The sequence below is a fragment of the Typopeltis vanoorti genome, chromosome 25, assembly GCF_054136105.1.
Source record: "Typopeltis vanoorti isolate ZY-2024b chromosome 25, IOZ_Tvanoo_1.0, whole genome shotgun sequence".
In the NCBI taxonomy this organism is placed as follows: domain Eukaryota; kingdom Metazoa; phylum Arthropoda; class Arachnida; order Uropygi; family Thelyphonidae; genus Typopeltis; species Typopeltis vanoorti.
This window is the reverse complement of record NC_143573.1, coordinates 54,802,343-54,829,873: the sequence shown is the minus strand read 5'-3', so window position 1 is coordinate 54,829,873 and position 27,531 is coordinate 54,802,343. Positions and strand designations below refer to the sequence as shown.

At 36.9% G+C, this 27,531-nt stretch overlaps 1 protein-coding gene and 1 pseudogene across 1 annotated transcript in view; both read left to right on the top strand.

Moving 5' to 3' along the window:
- The window catches only part of LOC150092755 (choline/ethanolamine kinase-like), a 188,496-nt gene that overhangs the window by 152,138 nt on the left and 8,827 nt on the right, over window positions 1–27,531 (top strand). Inside the window, exons 7-8 of the mRNA XM_090414392.1 lie at window positions 4,626–4,734; window positions 16,674–16,856. Of these exons, the coding sequence (XP_090270518.1) occupies window positions 4,626–4,734; window positions 16,674–16,856 (292 nt within the window). The remainder of the gene's footprint in view (window positions 1–4,625; window positions 4,735–16,673; window positions 16,857–27,531) is intronic.
- Window positions 23,950–24,068, top strand: LOC150092756 (5S ribosomal RNA; annotated as a pseudogene).

Genomic DNA, 27,531 nt, shown 5'->3' with positions numbered 1-27,531 from the left:
TGACCTTGAAGACACGAAAGCGCTTGGCGTGTGGGAACAAACTATGTCCGAGGAGCGTGGCAGCAAACGTGTGTTAAGTTCCTGTGAAAATGGCAACGTGACGTTGCTGAAATATCGAAAGTGTATTAAAATTTATTTTAATGTATATCCTAGTATATGTTGTAATTTCCTTAAGCTATTTTGTAAAAATAAAAAAAGATTATTTCTTCAATTGTATTTGATTGTATTTTGAATAAATAAATTTTATAATCAAATTAGTGCATTCATATTAACCTTACACATATTATTATTATTATTATTTTACAGCACCTCCATGGAGTCTGGAGACTCATCATGGGAGACCCAAATCAAACATCATACACACAAATCCTATCATACCTCACTTCAATCCATTCACCATTAGGGACCTCACAACCAATTCTGGCAATCTATTCCACTCACTCACCCACCACTCTCCACACAAAAAATCAGGTCCATACACTACTATTCACCACACTCCTAACACGACTTCCAATGATGGGCCCTACTTCTCTGACTATTTATCTTATATATTGAGTAAGTAAACATACATATAGTAAGTATGGATTGTGCAATAGACAGTCTATTACATAAAAATAATTAATTGCATTTTTCTGACAATATAATTTCATTAACAAAGTAAACGAGCAATTATAAACATAAAAAATAAATTGGCACAATCTAATTAAATACTGGGGGTGCTTAAGGGTCAAAGCTGTATAACTAAGAGGAGACCTCCACATAGCCTTTAAAAGAATGCGGAGAACCGACCAGGACTTCTGACCTAATGTCCAATCCTCACCTTCTCGTGGTGCACCCTGTTGGGTATCTACTTTGATACTGAACGAACGAGGATGGGCTGGCAATTTGGGATTTAGCCGACCAAATTGTATTCTTATTGGTTAAACCAAAATAAAAAATGATGGTACAACATGACAAAATTTCATGCTGGCTGGGGCGTCGCCCGGTTAAACAAGGCCCCCGTTGTTTTCGCCAGGGAACCAGGGCGAACAGCGAAAAGTCAGCTACTGGAACAAATCTGAAAACAAACCCCAACTCTACATCACCAGAGTTAAAGATCGGTACTATCAACGTAAGAAGCCTGAATGGCAAAGAAATGGAGCTAGCTGAGGAATTAGATAAGTACCAGATCGACATAATAGGGGTGACTGAAACAAAAAAGACCAAAACTGGTGAGATCTTTCTGAGCAATAAATACAAAATGTTATATTCAGGCAATGACAATCAAGGAAAAGAAGGAGTAGCCATAGTATTCAACACAAAATATGAGGCTAATCTTCTTGAATGGCAGTCAGTCTCAAGTAGAGTAATGTGGGCAAATATGAGAATGGGGAACTGGACAATGAGACTTATTTGTGCCTATGGTCCCACAGAAGGTTCTACTAAGGTAGAAGTGGAGGAATTTTTTGACGCTCTAGAAAAAGCAACTGACACAATGAAAAAGGAAAAGTTGGTCCTTGTTGGGGATCTAAATAGCAGAGTAGGAAATGATTGTGAGACATACAAAAATATTTTGGGAAAATTTGGAGAAAAGAGCAAAGCTAATAATAATGGCAAATATCTGTTGGATTTCTGCTCAGGACATGGACTGGTTATTACTAACACCATGTTCCAACATAAAAATGTGCACAAATTCACATGGAGAGAAGAGGCTAGGAATAAGAAAAGTCTCATCGACTATGTTATTGTTGATAGTGATGTTTTCTCCCTGGTGCAGGACACCAGAGTGTATAGAGGATTTGAAATTGGAAGTGATCACTATTTAGTCTTGAGCATGATAAAATTGAATTTCATATTGAAAAGAATAACATGTAAGAAAGTTTTAAAGCGAATAAAAGTTGAGCAGCTCTCAGATGTGAACTGTAGACTAAAATACACAAAGATTATTGAAGGAAAAATGAAAGAGTTTGAGAACAGGAATCAAACTTTGGAGATTCAGTGGCAAACTCTGAAGAAATCATTGATTGATTCTGCCAGAGCGGCATGTGGTGAGGTTGTGTGCAAGGATAAAAAAATCAGAACTCCCTGGTGGACACAGGAAGTTAAAGAGTCAGTGAAGGAAAAGAAGAAAGCATATCAAAAGTTCCTGGCAAATAAGTCAGCTTTTACTCTTACAGAATACAGAGACAAATGTAAGAAAGCTAAACAGTGTGTAAAACTAGCTAAACAAAAGTCATGGGAGGACTTTGGCAAGAATATAGAAAATAAATATCAAGAAGGTGGCAAAATATTCTGGAGGTTGTTGAAGAAGCTTAGGAATGGAGGAAAGAGTGCTGTAAAAGGAGTTAGAGATGATAAAAGTGACATGAAAACAAGAGAAAAAGATATCCTTGAAGTATGGAGTAATTACTTTGAAAAACTGCTAAATGAAACAAGCAGTGATGACAGCACAGTGATAAAAAACACTGACCAGGCATGCAGTCAGGAGTACATATCCATACTTGAAGTAGAAAAAGCCATCAAAGGCTTGAAATGTGGAAAGGCAGCAGGAGTAGATGATATTCGACGAAATGCTGAAGTATGGTGGTATAAAAGTCTTACAGTGGCTGCACTGCATAGTTCAGAAAGCATGGACAGAGGGACGAATTCCCGATGATTGGAGTAGAGCTCTCATAGTACCCATATATAAAAAGGGAAATAAAACTGAATGTGAGAATTACAGAGGTATTTCCCTACTGAGTGTTCCTGGCAAGATCTATGCCAGTATACTTGAGAAATGGTTGAGAAGAATTGTGGAAGAGAAGCTTGGTGAAGAACAAGCTGGATTCAGGCCAAATAGAGACTGTCAGGATCAGATCTTCACTTTACGACAAATAGTCGAGAAAGCATGGGAATATAACAAAATCTGTATTTAAGTTTTGTCGATTTGGAAAAGGCATATGACAAGGTGCCAAGAGAGAAGCTATTCAATATGCTGCAGTTATATGGTGTCAATGGGGCATTATATCAAGCAATACTTAGTCTTTATTTGAGTTGTAAGTCAGCAGTTAGAATTGAAGGAAGTACAGGAAGATGGTTTAATGTTAAATCTGGTGTGAGACAAGGATGTACATTATCCCCTCTGTTATTCATTATCTATATGGATCACATTATGAAGGAAAGTGGTATTAAACCTGATATCAAAATTGGAGATGTTAATGTCAGCTCTTTGCTTTATGCGGATGATGTTATACTTCTAAATAAATCCGCTACAAGTCTGCAAGATTCTCTGACTAAATTGAATAGCTGTTGTAATAGATATGGTATGAAGGTCAGCAATAAAAAGACAAAGACAATGAAAATAGGCAGAATCATTGAAAATGTCAACTGTGTTGTGAATGGAGAACCTGTGGAACAAGTAAAACATTTCAGCTACTTAGGCACAATTTTTACTGAAGATGGTAAATTAAATATAGAAATAGACAACAGAATCAGCAAAGCTGGTATGGTGGGAAGTCAATTGAATAAATTCATATGGAATAAGAGAGAAATTAGTCGGAACACTAAATTAGCTGTATACAAGACGGTGTTCAAACCAGTTTTAACTTATGGATCTGAGAGCTGGGTCAGAAGTAAAACACTTGACCAAAGACTAGAGACCGTAGATATGAGAGTCCTGAGAAAGATTAGAGGCGTGAACAGATGGCATCAATGGCAATATCATATTAAAAATGAGGATATTAGGAAAGAACTTGACATTGTCAGCATCCAGGAATGCATTAGCAGAGCTAATCTCAGGTGGTATGGTCACTTAAATAGAATGGGAGAGGAAAGATTAGCAAAACAAGTGTTCTCTGCCAGGTTGGCAGGAAAACGACCCAGAGGAAGACCAAGATATAGGTGGATTGATACGGTACAAAGTGCCTTAGACGATAGAAATATAAGATCTGATAATGTTGGAGTCTTGACAAGTAACAGACTGATTTGGAGGAAAATTGTAGATAGGAAGTTAGTAATGATGTAATTTTTTCATGTAGTACTGTCATATCCTGTACATCCCTTGAGGGTACATAGCAGGAATTTGATGATGATGATGATGATGATGAATTAAATACTGAAGTACATCTATATACAAGCAGGGTCTGGAAAGTTCTGATAAACACCTAGAACTAAAATGATATTAAAGTAACTGATATAACCACAAGAAAGAACATATCTTAAAACCCTTTAACCCCTTCAAGTAAAAGCAAGGTGGCAAGGTGTCATGTCTAATAAAGTAAGATGCTGTCAGAGGTAAGTGTAAAATTTGCGGTCATCTTATACAGTGAATATAGCACAAAATAAACATTCTGAAAAGAAATTTTAGGACTTGTCTTACCTGCCCAGCCACCTTGTATGCCGACATATATGGTAAATAATTTTTCAGCTTAATAAAATTTCACATTTATTTTAAAATTCTTGTGGCATTATTTGAGAGGGCATTGAAAAGTTTGCATGAAAACTCAGTTTTCAACTCTACAACCATACCTCAATAAACTCCCCCCCCCCTCCATTATCCAAGTGAGAATTATCATTATACTGAGTCTCAATGAGCACTTAGAATATATTTTTACTTAAGAAAATTTTTAAATTACTATTTTATGTTTAATTTTAACTTCTATTTTCAGAGCCTATGATATAGCCAATTATTTCTGTGAATGGATGTTTGATTATTCTTATCCTCATTATCCTTATTACTCTATAAGATATGAAGACTTCCCAACAACAGAAAAGCAGGTAAGAAAATGAGAAATGCCTCCTATCTCTCTATTACCATATATGCAAAAATAACATAACAACAAAACATTTTGTATTGATTAATCTCTTATCTATTTTCTGCTATCAGGAGATTATTGTATAAGCTATTGATGAGAGCTGCATGACTTGCTGAGATAAACAGGCAGATGTGAAAACAACAAAAGAATATATACTGCTAAATGCAGTTTACATCTACAACTTTGCTAAAATTGGACTGAAGCATAGTAAAGGTGCATTTTCCAGAATGCAGTTCAATTTGATATAGGAAATAAATCTAATGATTCAAGATAATTCTGAGATTGAAGCCAAGTATTAAATAAAAAATTAAACTAATAATGCAAACTGTAAATATCAAATAAAACATAATAAAATTCACTAAGAATATTATTAACAGAGACCTCCAAGGAGTCAGAGACTCATCGAGAGAGGCCACATACTACACACACCAGCTATCATACTTATTCTTGAATTCATTCACACTGCTTGCACTCACAACATCCAATGGCAATCCATTCCAATCATGCACCACCCTCTGAGAGAAAAATCTAGCCCTTACACCCTTCTTGGAGGCCTTCATTCTCAGTTTCCAAGGGTGTCCTCTCGTCCTTTCTCCACCCTTTAATTATAGAAAATAAAATTTTCATTACCTGTGTAGCTCAGTGGATGTGCCGTTTGCACACCAAGGCGCTTAGCCACACGAAGGAAGACTTGGTTTCGAGTCTAGTCGGCGACTAGAGGAAATTTTTCTAAGCCTTTTTTCGACCGGTTCCCGAGTCAGTCGATCTCTGGCACGGGCAAGCAGGTTTTTCCTCCCGGAAACTCAGGTTTTTCGTCCTGTAAACTCAAGAACCCACCGTATAACTCGACCATAGAACCCACACTATTTCAGACAGTAAATATATTGTGTTAGGGACCACGAGATGGCGGCACATTTGAGCCATCTCTCTTCACTGCGTACCGCTTAATTAGTGATAGCCTTGGGCCATCTATCTCTGATTGGTACCAGTGGAGATTGAACTGCCCACTCAGTCTCCAAAAAGTTAGATAGGGCTAAATGGCCTCGCCTACTTCCGTATACGGGAATAAAAAAAAAAAAATGCGTTAGCTGAAATTTTCATTACATAAGTATGTACAGAACTAGGGACTCAACCCTGAAAATTGTTTTAAAAGTATGTGGTTAGTAAGGGTGTGAAGATTAGATTTTCTTTTTTTTGCTTAGAGAGTGTAGAATGACTAGAGTGGATTGCTAGAAGTAGTTCTGACAGTTCTGACTGAATGCCCTGAGTTTAGGGAGGGGTATGATAGTTATTATGTGAATAATGGTTAGTGCAGGTCTCCTGAAATGAGTTTTCTAACTCCATGGAGATACCCATATAATCATAATATGAGTATGAAAGTAGAGAAATAAACAAATTAATAGTAAATTTTGCTAATATCATTTCGTGACATATTTATAGAAAAAAAAAAAAACTGAAAAGATCTGATAGCATGCCTAAAGCAAGACAGTAAAGTATAGTGTAAGATCAGTTTATATGGACTGTAGCTATTGCTAGATTCCTTAGATACTGTTGCATAGCCCTGCTTGTCTCAAACTTCAGAAACTCCTTTATAGATTAGATTAAGTCCTGTGCATAAGCATCACCTTTCTTTAAAAAGAATCCTATCATATATTTATACTATATGAATGGCACCATTGCCATATGGAATATTACATGTCACAAAAGGAAGGTAACGCACCTTCCTTTTCTTTGTAAAGATTCAAAGATCACATAGAGATAGTGGATTATAGCTGATGAAGGAAAGATAAGTTCCTCATTACTTTTGCTACGTTTATTATACAGCTATATTTATATTGCTGGTTAGACATTTGCTATGGCTTGTGCATTTTTTTTTTTTTATTGTATAATGTTTAGAAATCACTATAAATGCTGTTCAGAGAATATATGTAGTGAGCAAGTTTTCAAGATGCCAACTTCTGATCTTTCATTTATTTCTGAATTTATGATACACTTCACTTGGCTCATTTATTATCATCAGTACAAAATGTTTTCCTTTCATAATTAAAATTTGCAATGTAGCAGGAGAATGCAAACAGAACATAAACCTAAACATATTTTTATTCTAGAATAGTAGGATGGTGGAATTCTTAATACATGAGTGTACAACTGCCTTTTTGTATGTGTATTTTATATACCAGAGAGAGAGAGAGAGAATGAGTTAGAATACATGATATTGAAAATAGCTTGGAGATCAGTATGAAAATGGTGGGAACGTATAAAGAAGAAAATATTGGTAAAGTGATGAGAGAAGGCAGTGACATTTCAGAATATGGGAATCCTGTGGGGAATAGATGAAAGTAGTAAGAGAAAAGCTTTTGTGGCAGCATTGCCCTGATGACAGTTCTCTTATTCATTTGGTGTTGCACAACAGGAACCATTTTTTAAAGTTTTTGAAGCAACAATACATGAGTGTACAACACAAGTTGTACACTCATGAATCCCACAGAAATTATCATATAGGCATTTTTATTTCAGACAGAATATTCTGTCTGAATCCTCAATGGAAATCAGAAACAAATCTGATTTCCATTGAGGTGAGAGCCACATTTTTTTTGCATATATATGAAAGCAAGCAATGTGAAAGAGTGGGAGGGTAAGGAAGGAGAGATTCAAGTGTTGCATGTAAATGAAGAAGTGGGTAGCATGAGTATAGAGAATGAGAGAACAAGTGCACAAGACAAACAGGGAAATGAGGAAACTCAGCGTGGACAGAGGAACACAGCGTGAGAAAGGTGATGCTCCAAGAGGATGTGAACATATGTACACAAAAAGGAAAGGGGATGACTTGGGGTGTAGGGAAAACACTTGCATTTGAAAAAGGTTCTGGAACGAGTAAGGAGGAAAAAGAAATGGTTTGAGGAAAATATAGAGAAGCAGGGCCGTTGCCAGATTACATTGTGCCCTGGGACAAACAATTAAATATCACCCCTGGTGGAGTATAAGACAAAAATATAAGAAAAACTCCAATTGCTATTTTGTTTTTATTACAAGAGAAATATTAATGCAAAATGATTACATAATAATATTAATTAAATGTTTGTTCTATGGGGGATATCGCACAATAAAACTGTTTATAAGCCATTCTAAATTTAAATTATAAGCTATGTCTACCTCTATTGATATAGTTGCTAGAACAATCAATCTTTCTTGAATCATTGCTGTTTGCAAATAATTTTTAATCAGTTTAAGCTTGGAAACACTTCTTTCCACATTTGCTATGTTAACAGGAATTGTTCATGTAGCAATGCCGCCTACAATATGGCTGAACAAGCGCTCTCACATTAAGCCGTGCCGTGAGGCAGGCTGCCTCTATGCTACACCCTGTCGATGGTACTGTAGAGAAGTAACATCTAATAAGTGGTATCAGAGAAACTTGTTATAGATCCAGGAATAAGCTGTTATGTTTGTATACAAATGGTAGAAGTATCAGAAACAAGGCAAATGAAATGGTTGCATTGATTGAGTTTGAAAATTGTTGGAATAAGAGAGACATAGTTGGATGAGAATGATATCCTGAGAGTAATAGAGATGGAAGGGTACAATGAATTTCATGAAGATAGAAAGGGCAAAAAGGGAGGAGAAGTGCAATTAATGATAGAAAAAGAGCTATGTCCATACAAGGCAGAGATGCAAGGGTGAAATATTGGTAATGGTCTTGAAGCAGTATGGTGTGATATAGAGGTGAATAGAATGAAATAGTTCATTGGATGTTGCCACAGACTTGGTAATTTGGAGGGTAGTGACCAGGAAATGAACAAGCAAATAAGAAAAGGGTGATCATTATGGGTGATTTTCATTACAGCAATACAGATTAGGATGATAAGATAGAAACTGGAAGCAAAGAAAATGAATTTCTTGAGAAGAGAACAGTTCAATTAAATGATAACTTCTCTTCCTCCTTGACTCCTCCAGTCACTTTGCCATAGATGCTGTTACTGCATTGTCTTTCCTGTAGGTATTTCCATGAATACTCCATCGATGATTACTATTCTTCCACTTTTCTCTCATCACATGAACACAAGCAGCTACCAGTCAACTTCAATATGGTTAAGCTTCAAACTTATCAAACCAATTCCTCATCCTCCTATTTCATTCCATACACTTCTACTGTTTGGAACAGTCCTCCCGATACTGTTTTCCCCAATGATTACAACCCTCAAGTCTTCCTTAAACACACACCAACAAATTCCTTTCTTCTTTTAATCACTTGCCCTACACTTGCACTCATGTCATAGATCTTGGGACCTATGACATAAGTGCAGTAATGAGGGACAAAAATTCATTGAAGATGCATTGACAACATCTTACAGTAACCACATACTCCATGCTGTGAGAATAATCTTGACTTTGCATGCTTCCTAACTGAACACCTAACAAACTTTCCCCAGATGAACATGGATTCTATCTACTTCACTAGCTAAAAACTGCAAAGTCTCACTTTTTAATCTTCAGAAACATATATCACTAGTCTGCAAGGCTAACACACTATGATATAATAAGCTGAATGAAGCAACAAATACATCAGTATTATTAATCGATTATACTCTTTAAGATAGTCCAGCAAAAAAAAAAAATAATAAAAGAACATTATTATTATATCAATATATAATTTATAATTGAATGCATAATTTATTAATTATATAATCATTTATTAAATATAAATTAATTAATTTATACAATACATAATTTATATCAATACAGTTATATCATTATCATCATTTTGGGTGGGAGATGAATTTCATTGCCTAGTAATGTATGTAAAAAATTAAAAAATAATACAAAAATATATTATAAAATTCATAAAAATAGAAAAAAAAAACATCTGTAGCTACCTGTGGTAAAAAATGTTAGTATAGGTTTTCATAATACCTTTTGTAGGTGCTAGCAAAATTTAAAAAAAAATTCTCTTGTGGCATTATTGCTGTTTGGTATAGTATAGTGCTTTATTTTGATCATGCTTGGTATTGTGTGATTTGTGAAACAATAAAAAACTTCATTTTTTTTTGTTTTTTTGAAAATGTTCCTGAAGAGAAAGTTAAACTGGTAGTGCTAATGATCAAAGTGAAAAGAAAGCAAAAAAATAAAAAAGATATCGTGCTTACTCAGAAAATATCACTGAAACTAAACTAAAACAGAAAACTGAACTGAAAACCAAACCTGAATAAGTTGAAAAGTGGAATGTGGTAGTTCTTTCTTTTCCTTTATAACACGGTTGTAGAGTCCATAATTTGTCTAAAATGAATGCTGATCACCGTGCAACACTAAAGGAAAGGAGTCTAAAATGGAATGTAGTAGTAACCTATATTTCTAGTGTAAATGAATTGACCATTAGGTACACCTGAAAGGAGAAACCAATTCCTGATGTTGTTGACAGGTGTGCCTGCTGATGCACAGAAATGGAATTCACAGAAGTAAGAGTAAAAAAAAAAGTAAACATGGAAAAGTCTCCAAACTTATGGGTAAGAATATTATTATTATTATTCTAAGCCCCCCCCCCCCCCATAGAGTCAGAGATTCACATAGGAGGTCCCTTTCATTATACACACACAGCTCATAACATCATGCCTTAAACACATTCAAATTTTCTGCAGACACCACGCTCTCAGGCAATGCATTTAAATCATTCACAACTCTCCATGCAAAAAAACCTGCTTCTCACTCCCTTGCTCACACCCTTATTATGCAGCTTCCAGGGATGACATCTTGTTCTCCCCAATCTCCCACCATTTTATGAAAAACCTCTTCAATGTTAATCCTATAACAAACCTTTATGAATTTGTACGTCTCCACCATATCACCCCTCTTCCTCCACTAGACTGCAAAGTGCATCGTCTCAACCTTTTTTTCATATTCAACATTCCAGAGATCAGAAACTATTTTGGTGAATAGCCTCTGCTCTCTCGCTCTCTCTCTCTTTACTTTTTTGAAAACCTAGTGACCAAATCTGTGCACATTAGTCCATATTTGGCCTAATCAGAGCCTTATACAAAGGAACCAGAATCTCCTTCCTTCTACAAGTCAGTGTCCTCTGCATCATTACCAGAATTTGTTGTGTTGTTTCCTCACAATCTGACAATATGGCTTCTAAATTTTTGATCCTTATGCACCATCACCACAAAATCGATTTCTTCCACCTCCAATGTTATATCCCTACCAAGACTAAACTCTGCATCCCATCTTTGTATTTCAAAATTTTAAAACCTTACATTTTGCAACATCAAACTGGCATGCCTACTCCCATTCATTCAGTCTTTTCAAGTCTTCTTGTAAGGCTACAACATCTGCACTGCTCCTCACAGTTCTTCCCAAGCTTGCATCATTTGCAAACAACTGCATATCCCTATTCAGATCTTCTCCGGTATCATTAATATAGAGGTTATTATTATTATTATTTCTGGCAACTGCAAGGAGTCGACAGACTCATCGAGGGAGGCCCTAACATCATGTCAAGAACAACTATTCGACATTCACACAGTATCTATCATATCTCACCTTGAACTCATTCACGGTCATAGCACCCACAACAGACTCTGGCAGCTTATTCCACTCATTCACCACTCTCCAAGTAAAAAACCTAGCTCTAACACCCCTGCTAACCACATTCTTGCCCAGCTTCCATGCCCCTAGTCTTCCCACCACCAGTCCTATTCTCAAAAATATCTTCTGGATTAATCTTATAGAAACCCTTCAGTAATTTGAATGTCTCAATCATATCACCCCTTTTCCACCTATCACCCAATTTTTGCAATCCACAAATCTTCAACCTGTTCTCATAAGGTTCATTCCACAGACCTGCTATTATCTTAGTCACTCACCTCTGGATCCTCTCCACCTCCTCCCCATCAAGAAGAAACCTTGGCACCCATATCAGGGCACAGTAGTCTAGATGGGGTCTTATCAAGGCTCGATATAGAGGAACAATAACTTGTTTATCTCTGCTTGTTAAAGTATTTTTCAGCAACCAAGTGATTTCATGAGCTGATTTAGCCACTTTTGCAATGTGCCCCCTAAACTTCTACTCCCTATCCACCAACACTCCCAAATCCCTGGCCTCATCAATCTCCTGGAGTACGGTTCCACCAATGTGATATACTGCTGCTAATATTTTCACTCCAAAATCCATAACCTTACACTTTGCCACATTAAATTGACATCCATTTTCCCTAGCCCAGTCCTCCCAACTATCCAAATCATCCTGCAAAATTTTGACATCCTGTGCACTCACAATTGCTCTACCCAACTTTGCATCATCAGCAAACAAATAAGCACTTCCTCTCAGATCCTTTCCTATATTGTTAATGAACAAATTGAAAAGTAGTGGTCCAAGAACAGAACCCTGCAACACACCACTAGTCACAAGCCATCTTTTGGACTCCACTCCTGAATAAACCACTTTCTGGTATCTCTCCATCAACCACCCTCCTATCCATCTCACCAACCCTATATCCATCCCCATCTGCTCCAGTTTACTGATTAGAGTTCCATGTGGTATCCTGTCAAAGGCCTTGGCAAGGTTAAAGAGCAGTGGCCTTAAAACAGACCCCTGAGGCACACAGCTAGTTACTTTCCTCTTCTGGATATTGTTCCCCTATACACAACCTGTTTATACTTATCAGACAGCCAATCTCCAATCCAATGCACTAATCTAATATTCAACCCCATCTGCTCTAGTTTAACTATCAAGTTATCATGCTGTAATCTATCAAAAGCCTTTTGCAAAGTATAAGTATACTACTGTGTATCCATATCCCACATGTTACCTTATTGTATTAAGTAAGTAGATTACTAAAACATGACCTCCCTTTAGCAAATCCATGCTGTCCATCAAAGATAATACCATTGTTGTCAACCCAATTTTGGATTTAATTCTCACCAGCCTCTCCAACACTTTAACCACAAGAGACACACAGATTGGCTTATAATTTGATGCTTGAATTCCGTCACCTCCTTTATGAAGCAGTACAATCTTACATTCCTTCCATTCCTGCAGAACTTGAGTCAATTTAAGACTCGCGTTAAATATTTCAAGGCAGATATCAATTCCCTGGCACATTCCTTCCAAATTTGTACTGATAAGTCATTAATTTCCACAGCCTTATTAATATCATGTTTGCTTATTTCCCCATATATCTCTTTCTCACTCACAGTCATTCTCTTCTCCTCATCATCCACTGCTCTGAAGCTTTCCATGATGTCACATTCACATGGATGAAAGACATTTATGAACCGCTCATTAAATATCTTAACAAATCCATACTGTCCATCATCCACCTCAGCAGCTATATCCACCACAGCAGTTGTCCTCATACTATTTTCTCCAATCAGTGCCATCCTACCATAATTGTTCCTATTTTTGCTGGCTACATGTCAAAAGAACTCCCTAGGAATTTTTTTTCTTTCCTTTTTTGGCTTCATTAGCTAACTGCTGCTCATACTTCACTTTTGCTAACCTTACCAACCAAGTTACCCTCCTTGCCTGTTTCTCTGAATTTCTCATGGAATTTGTTATTACCACTTCTCTTATGTTTCCTCCACAATGCCTTTTCCCCCCTCTGTATTGCATGCTTAATCTCTTCATTCATCCATTTCACATTTACTTAATTTAATCTTCTGACCTTTGGAATATATTTAAACATTGCTTCTAACTATATAATTCTTCAATATCACCAAGCAGCATTGATCTCCTTTACATCCAATTCCTCATTCCATGCTACAGCTCCAAGCTGTCTCCTGAGCTTTTCATAATCACCAGTCTCGTAGTTCCACAGTGATTACCTGGGTGGTTACCAGCCATGTGAGGTCATCTGTGAGGAAAGTCCTCACATGGCTGGTAACCACCCAGGCAATCACTTCATGGTCACTCTCACCAACCGGTGGGAGATTGGGCACCTCATTTATAATAACATACTCTGATAAGATGATCAAATCCAAGACCCTCAATCCTCGTGTGCCTTGTTACATACTGCCTGAGGTAATTGTTCTAACTACTGTTAGAACTTGAGTGGAAAGAAGCTGGCAATCCATTCACAATGAGAAGGAAGAATACCATAAAACAGCTTGGGAAGAAGGCCATGATGCTAGATTTGATGAAATGCTTTGGAAATATCAAAAGTCACTTGAGTTTCTTTAAACTTTTCCAGGACCTGTGTCCAAAAGGTGGGATAAGTTGGTTAGGAGATTTGCTGCAGAATAAAAATGACAGAATCCATACAGGTGATCATTAAGTAAATGGTGAGTCTACAAGTAGTGAACCAGCTGACTGTTGATGACCTTTTCCATTATTTTGTACAGTACTGAAGTTGAGCAATATGATGAAAATTTGATGGTTGACTTTAATATCCTTTCTGAAAATTTGATGGATAAAAGCTTACTTCCAAGCTGCTGGGCAGATAGCTTGAAAATATGATAAAAGATGGGTGTAAGTTCTAGAGAACAAGTTTTTAGTACAACTGGAGAAATAGCATTAGGACCAGGAGACTTACTGGTATCAAGTCCACTGAGTATTTTTCTGATGTCCTTCTAGTGAAATTTCATAGCAAGTATACAGGTAGTTCTCACTTTACTAATTCCTGCTTTACGAATTTTTTGAATCAGAATTTTTTTTTTTTTAAATTGTGCATGGTGAAGGTGATTAGGGACATGTACAAGGAATTACGCAGTATTTAATGATGTAATGATCAGTTAAAATGAGCCTCAGTCACTCATGAGCCTTAGTGACGCGAGTGTGTTATTTGTAGCTTTCTTCAATTACACCTGATTTTTTATTTTGTTTTCTTTTTAACTATAACCCTTTCACTTTTCCAACAATGCCAAAAAGAAGCAAAGTGCAAAACCAAAAAAATGAGTAAAAGAAACAAAGGAAAGCAATTACATTAGAGAAAAAATATGAAATTATTACCAGCCATCAAGCAGGTAGAACTATTAAAGTTCTTTTTCTCTTGCTGCTTCTACAATTTTCACCATTTTAAAGGATAAAGAAAAAGATTTGAAAGAAGTGAAAAATGCACAATCTATGCAGTCTACATCGTTGCATAATAAAGAAACAGGCAGTAGAATTCCTCATATGGAAAACCTGTTAACTGCTTGGATAAGCGACCAAACTCAACAATTAAACATGCCTATTACCTATGTAACGATTTGTACTAAAGCATTAGCCATTGTTAAAATGTTGAAAGACTAAAAAAGGGGATAATTACAAAGAGACTTTTGCTGCAAGTAGTGAGTGGTTTGACTGCTATAAAAAGCGAACTGGCTGGCATAACATTAAAGTACAAGATGAAGCTTTCAGCACTGATAGTGAGGCTGCAAAATCTTATCCAGAAAAATTAGAAGAAATAATTAAAGAAGGAAATTACTCACCATTGCAGATTTTTAAGGTTGATGAGACAGGCTTTTTTTTGGAAATGGCCTGCAAGAACTTACATTGCAAAAGAAGAATCCTCAATGTCAGTTTTAAAGCATCAAAAGATCACATTACTCTTCTATTAGGAGGAAATGCTGCTGGCAATTGCAAGTTAAAACCCTTATTTGTGCATCGATCAAAAAATCCAAGAGGTTTAAAAGGAATTAATAAAGATACTCTCCCAGTAATATGGAAGATAACCTTCCAACATCTTTCTCTAAATCCAGAGTAATTTAATAATAAGGTGGTACACCGGTCGGCAACTCGTATAGGTAAATATGACCTCTCCATTGCTTCTGCCTTAGTATCACCACTCTGGATCTGCCTCCCACTGATGAGACCTCAATAAAGGTCAAAACCAGTCTGGATAGTGGCCCTTCCCTTAATGCAAAGCACTATACATGTCTGCAAGGAGATGTGCTGTGCATCATGAGAGATACTGAGACAAAGAGTAATGAGAGATTGGCCCACCTTTGCTCCGAGTTGCCAGGGGATGTACCACCTTACCTCAGTCCTGAAGATATTTTCAGGTGCAAACTTTGTGTTCTTACACTTGGATAAAGGATTAAAATAAATTTATTATAGTCTAACCAAGTGCAAAATAAAATTCCAACATCTTTCTCTAAATCCAGAGTAATTTAATAATAAGGTGGTATACCGGTTGGCAACTCGTATAGGTAAATATGACCTCTCCATTGCTTCTGCCTTAGTATCACCACTCTGGATCTGCCTCCCACTAACGAGACCTCAATAAAGGTCGAAACCGGTCTGGGTAGTGGCCCTTCCCTTAATGCATAGCAGTATACATGTCTACAAGGAGATGTGTTTTGCATTATGGGAGATACTGAGACAAGGAGTAATGAGAGCTTGGTCCACCTTTGCTCCGAGTTGCCAGGGATGTACCACCTTACCTCAGTCCTGAAGATATTTTCAGGTGCAAACTTTGTGTTCTTACACTTGGATAAAGGATTAAACTAAATTTATTTAGTCTTATTAAGGTAGGCACCATGGCATCCGTTTAATAAATACAAGGGTTCCAAAAGTCATGGAACATGCCATAGAAAGAGCCCATTTTGTAAAGAAATGGCATAAGTTTTTTAACATCACTAGTTTTTTATTAGTTATGAAAAATCACATCACATACATGTCTTCCTTTTTGAGCTTCACAAAGATGGGCCCTTTCTACAGAATGTTCCATGACTTATTGGCCACCCTGTATAATTAGAAATATCACACTTCCTTACTTCTTTTATCAGTCCTTTTTTTTATGATCCCATATATATATCTAAACGTGTCCTCTCAGTTTAATCACTCTGATTAATTAAACAACAAATCATGGTGGTGGTGGTGGTAATTTAAATATAAAATGAGCTTCTCTTGTTCATATACTGTACATATTCCATATATGTAATAATACATATAAATACCATTAAACACATCCTTATTTCTCCCTCTAGCTTGAATTCATTAGAATTTATTTAAATAGTCTATGCCCACATATGAGAAAGAAGTACAGTGCTGTAAATAAAGAAGACCATATTCTCAGAGAAGCAAATGCTTTCATTCTTGCTTCACACATCTTAACATGCATTTGGAGTGCAAAGTCTGGTTGTGATCCAAAAATGAAATTTGGATATTGGGTAAGTAATATAATAAAAACTGAATATTTGAGACTTTTAAACAGTTACCATTTCTATGAATTTGCTATTGCAAATTTATTTTTTTCAGCAATCAATATCAATATTATTTGACACCTCCAAGGAGCCTAAGAACTCGTCATGGAAGGGCACACTACACCACTGCATAACTCATGTCTCCCCTGCTCAACCTCTCCACTACCACCATCAATGCATGATGCCATCTAATGACCACAACAGCAGTGTTTTTTTGTCTGTAAATTTTGTGTTCTCATGGCCAATTTGCTTATACATAGGATGAAAAACCAAAGTTTCCAGCAGAAAAAACCCTGCTCCCTCCATATGAGATCGGCTAACTCACCTTCAATTGAAAAAGCCCTCATAAAGATTTCTCTCACCATGACAAGAATTGAACTAGACTCAGGTATGTCCTGTACAATTGAAGGGTGCAATGTCCTTTTGTTCTCCCAATTGAGCTACAGAGGTGCTTAATCTCCCTGATAAATTACACTAATGAATTAAAAGTGTATTATTACATCATTATATAAACTGTATACATAAACTGTGAACCACAAAATTCATCACTTTTTTTATCCATATTGCTTTCCACTTTACTGCAGATAGTCTAATGGCTTTTGATACATGCTAATTTTTAATGCATAATGAGAGCTAATTAATGTTTATTTTTATTATAATTTACTTTGCAAGGATGTGCAAACAGTTAAGTTATACTTAGTATTTTTAAATACTTATTTGAGTAGGTGGGAGGGTTAATTACAGAAAAAGAAAAAAAAAATCTTTACATCTGACACTATCTCTGTTGACTGATGGGCTACCATCTGCTTAATAATCAAATGAACAGTTGTAGAAACGACTGGCATATCTTACTGTGTCTGCCAGATATTAAATTGTTAATGAGTGACCAAACATACATTAAAATTCCAACAATCTTAGGCCGCTTATCCTCTTTCTTGCCTTTACGAAATAATTTGAGTCGGTATGTTAATCTGATATGGTCCAAGTTAATCCAAGGTTAGCTGGTTTAATTGATTAACTGACAGCAGCAAGTAATGGATAAACTAAAAAAAAAAAGAAAAAAAAGTGTTTGGAGAGTACTGTATATTCAGAGAAACCTGAACTGTACATACCTCAAGAGCATGTGTGGATCCTTCGTACGATCACAGTTTTCACACTTATATTACATACCACCATCTCCATCAGTTATGATTGGGTATTTTTGATCACTAGCAAACATGATCATCAGATCATGCACAATTGTTGGTCATGCCTGCACTTGATGTTCTGGTCCATCCAAAAGATGTTTTGTTAAACTGATATCAGGATGCTATGTAAGTCAGGCAAAAAGAGTAGGACAACAGGAGAGAAAGAGGTGTGGAAGGAAGAGCACAAGGCCATCTGGTGTGAGAATAACAGGATAAAATATGTCCATTACTATTCTAGGCCAAGGGATGCAAGGGAGGATAAATGACATGCATTGGCAAATTAGAAGGTGCAGGCTGAGTAATTATTAAGGGGACGTCAACCATGTGGATATCAGAAGAAGGAAAGATCAGATGGTGGTAAGAAAACTGAATTACACACCTGTTAATAGATAACTGCTTGAAACAGCATGTGATGGAGGGAACTCAACATTAAGGCGTGCCAGACCAGCAAAAGCATCAGATTATCTGATGCTGCCGCTGGATCTAGCCTCATAGTGCAAGGCACTCATAAAAAAATATTATTTTCTTATTAGTGTCTTGTGTTGCAAACTAAACCATGATAAAAATCTCACCCAGCCATCGTAATGCACACACACACACACACACACACACACACACACACACACACACACACACACACACACACACACACACACACACACACACACACACAAAGAGAGAGAGAGATATTTGCACCAATGAAAACCAATGACACTATTCTTGCCACAGAATTCAGTTATCAGGTTTTTTTTTTTTTTTTTTGGTTTCTAGCCAATGGCCATTACCACTGTAACATATTCCCCTTCTCCTCTCTCTCTACATACAACATCACAGTAAAACTAATCTCCCCCTATATCCACAGGTTCCATCTGAAAAGACATCTTCATCAAATTCCTGACATCTACCCTCAAGGGGTGTACAGGATATGATAGCACTACATGAAAAATTTACATCATTACTAACTTCCTATCTACAATTTTCCTCCAAATCAGTCTGTTATATTACATGTCAAAACTGCAACATTATCAGATTTTATATTTCTCTCTTCTAAGTCACTTTTTACCATATCAATCCACTCATATCTTGGTCTTCCTCTGGGTCTTTTTCCTGCCAACTTGGCAGAGAACACTTGTTCTGTTAATCTTTCCTCTCTCGTTCTGTTTAAGTTACCATACCACCTGAGATTACCTCTGCTAACGCATTCCTGGATGCTGACAATGACAAGTTCTTTCCTAATATCCTCGTTTCTAATATGATATTGCCATTGATGCCATCTGTTCACGCCTCCAATCTTTCTCAGGATTCTCATATCTGCAGTCTCTAGTCTTTGGTCAAGTGTTTTACTTCTCAGACCCAGCTCTCAGATCCATAAAATTGGTTTGAATGATATCTTGTATATAGCTAATTTAGTGTTTTGACTAATTTCCCTTTTATTCCATATAAATTTATTCAACTGACTTCCTACCATACCAGGTTTGTTGATTCTGTTGTCTATTTCCATATTTAATTTACCATTTTCACTAAAAATTGTTCCTAAGTAGCTGAAATGTTGTACTTGTTCTATAGGTTCTCCATTCACAATGCAGTTGATATTTTCAATGCTTCTGCCTGTTTTCATCGTCTTTGTCTTGTTATTGCTGACCTTCAATACCATATCTATTACATATATTGATGAATAATAAATGCTAATAAATACCAGGTTTAAAATTGCTTGGTATCTTTAACATAATTATACCCAAGTTAAAAATACTTTCTACATTTATATCTCCTCCTCCTGAGATTTTTATTTAATAAGGTTATAACACCTTATGGTAACTTGTTTTGGTAAAATACTTACGAGCTCTGCATTACTAAATCTTGGTATTTCTAGCCTGGCTCCCACTGATGAGACCTCAATAAAGGTCGAAACCGGTCTGGGTAGTGGCCCCTTGCCTTTAATACAAAACATCATACATCCCCTTCTTGAAGATGTGTTTTGGCATTAAGGGTAAATATTAAGATTAGTGATCAGAGCTTGCTCCACCTTTACCACGAGTTGCCTTGGTCTTGCACTACCTGTGGGATCAGCTAGTCTTGCATCAATTGCAGGCGCAAACTTGACATTTTGTCTGTTTGCTTACTTCGGAAAAATGGAGTAAAACCAGGTTTAAAATTGCTTGGTATCTTTAACATAATTATACCCAAGTTAAAAATACTTTCTAAATCTGGTACTTATCCAATACCTCAGCTAGCTCCATTTCTTTGCCATTCAGACTTCTCATATCGATAGTACCGATCTTGAACTCTGGTGATAATGAGTTCGGGTGTGTTTTAGGATTTTTTCCAGTAGCTGACTTTTTGCTGTTTGCCCCTGGTTCCTGAAAAGACAGTGAAAATAATAAATAAATATAATCCTCACACCACTTTTAAACACCACAAACCTAACAATCCATATCCTAATGAACCATCCTTTAACACAACCAGGAATGTAGGCAGTATCACATGCCTGCAATTTAGCATACCATGGATAGACAAGAAGATCTGTTAATATTTGACTTCAACACCAGAAATAAATATGCTACAATCATTAAGGCAAAATACTTCTACCCACATTAAATGGAAGGAAATCATAGTACTTAAACTTTAGCTATTACAAAATTGAGAGACTATTCCTGGAATCACCATCAGCATTGACACATACCTCAAACCTTGCCAAGTGCAGTGGCATTAAGTTATCAATAATATAAGAAATAAGTAATTTTTATGATCATTTTCATCCTAACAACTTTAGATCTAGTCCTAGATTTAAAGTTGCTCGATTGTTAGTACCTTGTGTTCTGCGATCTTGTTTTCAGAGAAGTTCAAAATTTAGTGAAATATAAGCAGCCAAATAAATTATCATATTTATTTTGTTTCTATGGTCTTCTACACTAGTACTGTTATTTCATTAAAAATGAACAATTGCAACATCGACGCCTTTCTACATTTTAGAGGATGATATAGTGCAAAAGAGGTACTGAAAATGAATGACCAAGAGGCATATTAATAGCAGTATTAATAAGCAAGAGGACATGCATGTGGTAGAGAGACTGAGGATGTATTGCTGTGTGTTTTAAAGAAATTAAATGGAAGCTAATGGAGAACTGATTTGTTTACTTTTACTCATTTTCCACTTTTATGGCAAAGGTAAGATTTAAAAAAAAAAAAAAGAAAAGTCAAAATGGGTTAAAAGAATAAAACACTAGATAAGCATGTGGATGGGGACACAATGCCTAAATAGATGATGAAATGAAAATTAAAGAGCAGTTTGTCTCTCCATAGTCACATTTGAGATGATGGAGAAATTGGACATCTTTACAGGAGATTAGTATGCATTTGTTAAGAAGGTTGGTGTTTTAGAACTCTACTTACATATTGTTGTTGAGTGACAAATATTGCAATTATTGCACAGGCATCTCCATGGAGACTGAAGACTCACCATGGGGAAACAATACAATACTGAACTGCTCCCTGAACACATTCACAAGAGAATCTGGCAACCGATTCCCATCAGTGAATATTCTCTAAGCAAAAAATATGGTCTTGATACCCTTACTCAATTTCTGGGGATGACTCCCTTCTTCTCCCCCCCCCACCAGCCAAGAGCCAAAAAATATCCTATGCATCAATCTGACAAAACCCTATCAGTAATTTATATATCTCTATCAAATCTTCTATTTTCAAACAATCAACTAACTTCTACAACCAACAAATCCTCAGATTTGTCCTCTTAGGGTACATTCACAGTCACTCATTATCTTAGTCATTCCCCTCTGGATTCATTCTACCACTTCATCTTCAGGGAACCTAAGACCAGTCCTGTGCACATAGTCTAGATATGATCACATCAAAGCTTATAAAGAGTAACAATAACTTCCTTGTCTCTGCTTGTTAAGATTACATGGTTACTGAAGAATATATGAATAAACTTTGACCATTTCTGAATTATGGCCTTTGAATTTTAACTTCCTATAACTTCCTGAAATACATAGTTGCATCAATGAATATATATTCATAATCTTTTCATCCCAAGAATAACTTGACATTTTTCCACATTAAATGAAGGAAGAGGGGAGATATGATAGAGACCTACAAGTTGGTAAGGGGTTGTTATATGATCAATGGTGGAGAAGTTCTACAGAGAATAGTGGGAGATCAGGGGAGAACCAGAGGTCATCCCTGGAAACTGTAGAAACTGTATAAAGAGGGTGTGAGTAGGGGAGTGAGAGGCAGGTTTTTTTTGTGCAGAGTTGTGGGTGATTGGAATGCCTTGCCTGAGAGTGTGGTGTCTGCAAGGAGTTTGAATATGTTTAAGACGTAGAATGACGAGATGTGTGTGTGAGATAAAAGGACCTCCTAGATGAGTCTTTGACTCCATGAGGTCTTGTTTAATAATAATAATAATAATAATTAGTAACTCATTATCTGCCCATATCATCACTTATTGAAATTATTCTGCATGCTCTTAATATTAGCTTGATTTCCTATTTAGCCTTCTAATTTTGCATCAAACAACTCAATATTTCCTCTCAAATCATTTCCTATATCATTAATTGAGGTTTTAATTTTCCTTATTCCCAAATGCTGTCTCTTCATTCCAATTTATACTGCCATAAATAAAATCACACATAATAATCACCCTTCCCTTGTTCACTAACCTAAGTTGTTTATACATTTCTTCATCACTTCCATCCACATTCTCTGGCCTGCAGCAACATCCAACTAAATATCTCTTTCTGTCACCCTCCACCTCACATCACATTGCCTCAAAACCATTGCTACTATTTCCTTCTTTCATGACTACCTTGTGTGGAAATAATTCCCGTTATCATTAGCAGCACTTCCCCTCGCTTCTTGTCTTTTCTATTCCTGTGAAAAATACTATACGCTTCTATTTCCATTCCCATCAGGATGTCATCTTCATTCAACTATGAATCACTTATTCCAACGATATTTTTGAGCAGATAAACTTAATCAGTGGAACAACTTCATCTCCCTTTCTGATGCTCCTGGCATTTGTAAATAAACACAGCAGTTCATTTTAGGTCTATAACAAGTCTTATCCAAGTCACATGTTGGTTGTGATATCCTCCCTAGACCTATCCTTGGCCAATCACCCTTATCACCACTTAACTCATATATCTGCTCCGTCTCAACTACCCCACTCATATGCCATGTTTCCTTGTCCACCCAGGCACCTCCCATTTTCCTGTTCACCTTGCATTTCCATTCTATCTTCATCGCTCACACTATTACCATTTCCAATGTCAAGCACTTCCATTCAGTCTCTTCCATCCCACTCTCTTGATCTTTTACTTCACTTCTTACTTCTGATCTCTTGCTTGCATCACACACCACACTTCCATCTAGCAACAATTTCTCCAGTTCACTCAATCCAAAGCCAGTCAAATACAATCTGTCATTTCTGTATAATTCCATTCTTCTCTCAAATACATGCCACACATCCTCAAAATGCACTCCCTTCTCTTCATACAGCTCTTCCAGCATACCATGCACGATTCTCGCTCTCCATCTGAACTCATCATTATCATAACTCAGCAACTTCATCTCTCTTATTTCTGATGCTCCTGGCATTTGTAAATAAACACAGCAGTTCATTTTAGGTCTATAACCAGTCTTATCCAAGTCACTTGTTGGTCGCGATATCCTCCCTACACCTATCCTTGACTAATCACCCTAATCACGTTGGGTTTTTTTACTTTTAGAGTGGTGAATGAGTGGAATATGCTGCCTGAGTCTGTTGTGGGTGCTATGACAGTGAATGAGTTCAAGGCAAAGTATGATAGATACTGATACTGTGTGAATGTCAAATAGTTGTGATGAACATGATGTGTGTCAGCAGCCAGATCGGTTTGGAAGCACCAGTTCTCGTCTGATCACTGAAGTTAAGCAAACCTGAGCGCAGTTAGTACTTGGGAGGGTGCCCACCTCGGAATCCTGGGTGCTGCTGGCATTAATTATTTTAGCTCAGTTGGTTAGAGTGTGGTACTAATAACGCAAAGGTCGTGGGCTCGATCCCCACATGGGCCAAGTACTTCTTTTTACATGAAGCAGCTAAAGAATTGTCAGTGCCCTTCACTTTATTGTTTAATCTGAGTCTCAGGTCTGGTTTAGTCCCAAAGGGGTGGAAATAGGGGAAAATAGTTCCACTGAATAAAGGAGGATCCAAGACTACTGCTGTAAATTTCCAACCGATCAGCATATCAGGAATCGTTGTCAAGGTCTTGGAGAAAGTAGTCAAGGGGAAAAATACAGGATTGATGAAAATGAGATACTGTATGGGGGGGCAGCATGGTTTTGTGAAGGGTAGATCATGCCTCAGTAACTTGCTCACGTTTTATAACACAGTGATGGCTGAACTGGATAAGGGTAATGGGTTTACAGTTATACTGCTGAACCTAGCTAAGGTCTCTGACAGGATACCACATGGAATTCTAATCTGTAAACTGCAACATATGGGAATGGATACAGGGTTGGTGAGATGGACAGGAGGGTGGTTGATGGAAAGATACCAGAGAGTAGTTTACTCAGGAGTAGACTCCAAAAGACAGCCTGTGACTAGTGGTGTGCCGCAGGGTTCTGTTCTTGGACCACTGCTGTTTAATTTGTTCATTAACGATACAGGGAAGGAACTGAGAGGAACGGTTCATTTGTTCGCTGATGATGCAAAGTTGGTAGGGCAATAGTGAATGCAGATGTCAAAATTTTGCAGGATGATTTGGGTAGATTGGAAGTCTGGGCTAAGGAGAATGGATGTCAATTTAATGTGGCAAAATGTAAGGTTATGCATTTTAGGGTGAAAATATTAGCAGCAGTATATAACATTGGTGGAAATGCACTCTAGGAGATTGACGAGGTCAGGGACTTGGGAGTGTTGGTGGATAGGGAGTTGACGTTTAGGGGGCACATCGCAAAAGTGGCTAAATCAGCTCATCAAATCACTTGGATGCTGAAGAATACCTTGACGAGCAGAGATAAGCAAGTTATTGTTCCTCTGTATCGAGACTTGATAAGACCCCATCTTGATTACTGTGCCCAGATCTGGTCACCTAGGTTTCTTCTTGATGGGGAGGAGGTTGAGAGGATCCAGAGGCAAGTGACCAAGATGATAGCAGGTCTATGGAATGAACCTTATGAAAACATGTTGAAGATTTGTGGATTGCAGAAATTGGTTGATAATCAGGCAAGAGGAGATATGATTGAGACATTCAAATTGCTGAAGGGTTTCTATTGGATTAATTCAGATGATATTTTTGAGAACAGGGCTGGTGGTGGGAGGACTTGGGGAAATCCATGGAAGCTGGGCAAGAGTGTGGTTAGTAAGGGTGTTTAGAGCTGGGTTTTTTACTTTTAGAGTGGTGAATGAGTGGAATAAGCTGCCAGAGTCTGTTGTGGGTGCTATGACAGTGAACGAGTTCAAGGCAAAGTATGATAAATACTGTGTGAATGTCAAATAGTTGTGATGGACATGATGTTTAGGGCCTCCCTCGATGAGTCTGAGGACTCCTTGGAGTCGCCCATAATAATAACTTACTGACAACCTTTCCTATTATACTATTATCTTTCACTTTTCTCAATAACTTTTTACATTATTCTTATGTCCACCTAAATCATTTGTTCCTGCAACCACTGATTTCCTTGCTCGTTTCCTACTCATATCCCAAGCTTGAATTATGTTGATCAATCTCCTTCCTCGATAGCAGACCTTATGGACTTTCTCATTAACCGATCTTCTCACAACATAATCTCCATACACTGCTATTCTTGACTCGTTCATTACTTCTTTTTCTCCGTTTTCTTTGATTCCATTCTTTTGCACTCTTTCATTTGCTTTCATTGTCTTCACTAAACATTTAATATCACTCCATATATTTCTCATTTCATTTTTAACTTTGAACAACTCTTTCTTCAAAGCTTGCTTTTGGAAATTTCACTCTCTGTTGCTCCTTTAGTCTCACTATCTCTCATTTTGCCACACCTTTCTTCCATTTTCTTCATTCTTACTTCTCTTTGATTCCATATCATTTACTTTTGTTACTTCATTCGTGTGTTCATTCACTCCTTAAATCTCACTAGCTTTCGTTCTGTTTCTTTCATTTATGCTAACTTTCATTCCTTCCATGTTTCGCATTTGCTTATAACTTGTAGTGTAACAAAATACTGCACTTTCTACAAATCCATAACTTCTTTCGTCTCCTGTTCAATCTCTCTACAAACACATCTTTCACATTTTTAGCATGCATACATATCACTCATAACACTGAACCATTTTCAAAAAGTCTGTCATCAGCAGCATATTATTTTTGCATTTCATGTAGGCCTCATGCATACTACAATTGTATTCCATTCAATTTGGATGGAATACCATTGTATTCCATCCAAATCCACAAAGTCAATAGTCACACAGGTATACTAAGCTCTCAAAAATAAACAATATTATACTAAAATGCAAGCAATATTGGCAATTATTACACAAATAGCACTTATCTTTTCCAGAGCCCTTTAAAAATGACAAGTACATGGCTGCTGCACTAGTGGACTATGTCTTGGAGGAACTTTGGAAGTTTACCAGAGCTGAGATTTAACTTAAACAGTCTAGTCAAAGGCAATACTGATTCCTTTGCACATTCTCATATGTGAGCTGATAAATCTAATCCCACGGCAATATTAACACTGAGATTCTGCAATAACCTAAGTACCAATTCATGTATCTCTATTCCAAAATTAGTTCCTGTAGTCACATTTGCAGTATCTTCACCCGCATGACCTGCAGGCCTTGCAAGTGTCAGAAATGTCTTTAATCTTCCTTGATTGTAAAGAATAGAGAGAGTCTCATCCTGTGTAGAGTGGTCACTCAGTAAATAAATTATTTTTTTTTTTGCTTCTGTGACTTCTATCAACAGCACTCATGAAAGTTTTCTCATTAAAGAACAGGCAAGGAGGGCGACTCAGTTTGCGAAAGTTCAGTATAAGCAGCAGTTAGCTAATCTGAGTGAGTACCAATTCATGTATCTCTATTCCAACAATTGTACCTGTAGCCACATTTACAGTATCTTCACCTACATGATAGGCCTGCAGACCTTACAAGTGTCAGAAATGTGTTTAATCTTCCTTGATTGTAAAGAATTGAGAGTGTTTCATCCTGTGTAGAGTGGTCACTCAGTAAATAAACTATTTTTTTTGCTTCTGTGACCTCCATTCAACAGCACTCATGAAAGGTATCTCATTAAAGAACAGGCAAGAAGGGTGACTCAGTTTGTAAAGGAAGCAAAAGTTGTATAAGCAGCAGTTAGCTAATCTGGGTGATATTCAAGAACTATTTAGTAGAGGTCATTCTAAATGTATTCCAAAAATCAGAGGGTTAAATAAGGTATGCATGAAATGCATCAATGAAGAGATTAAGCAAGCAATACAGA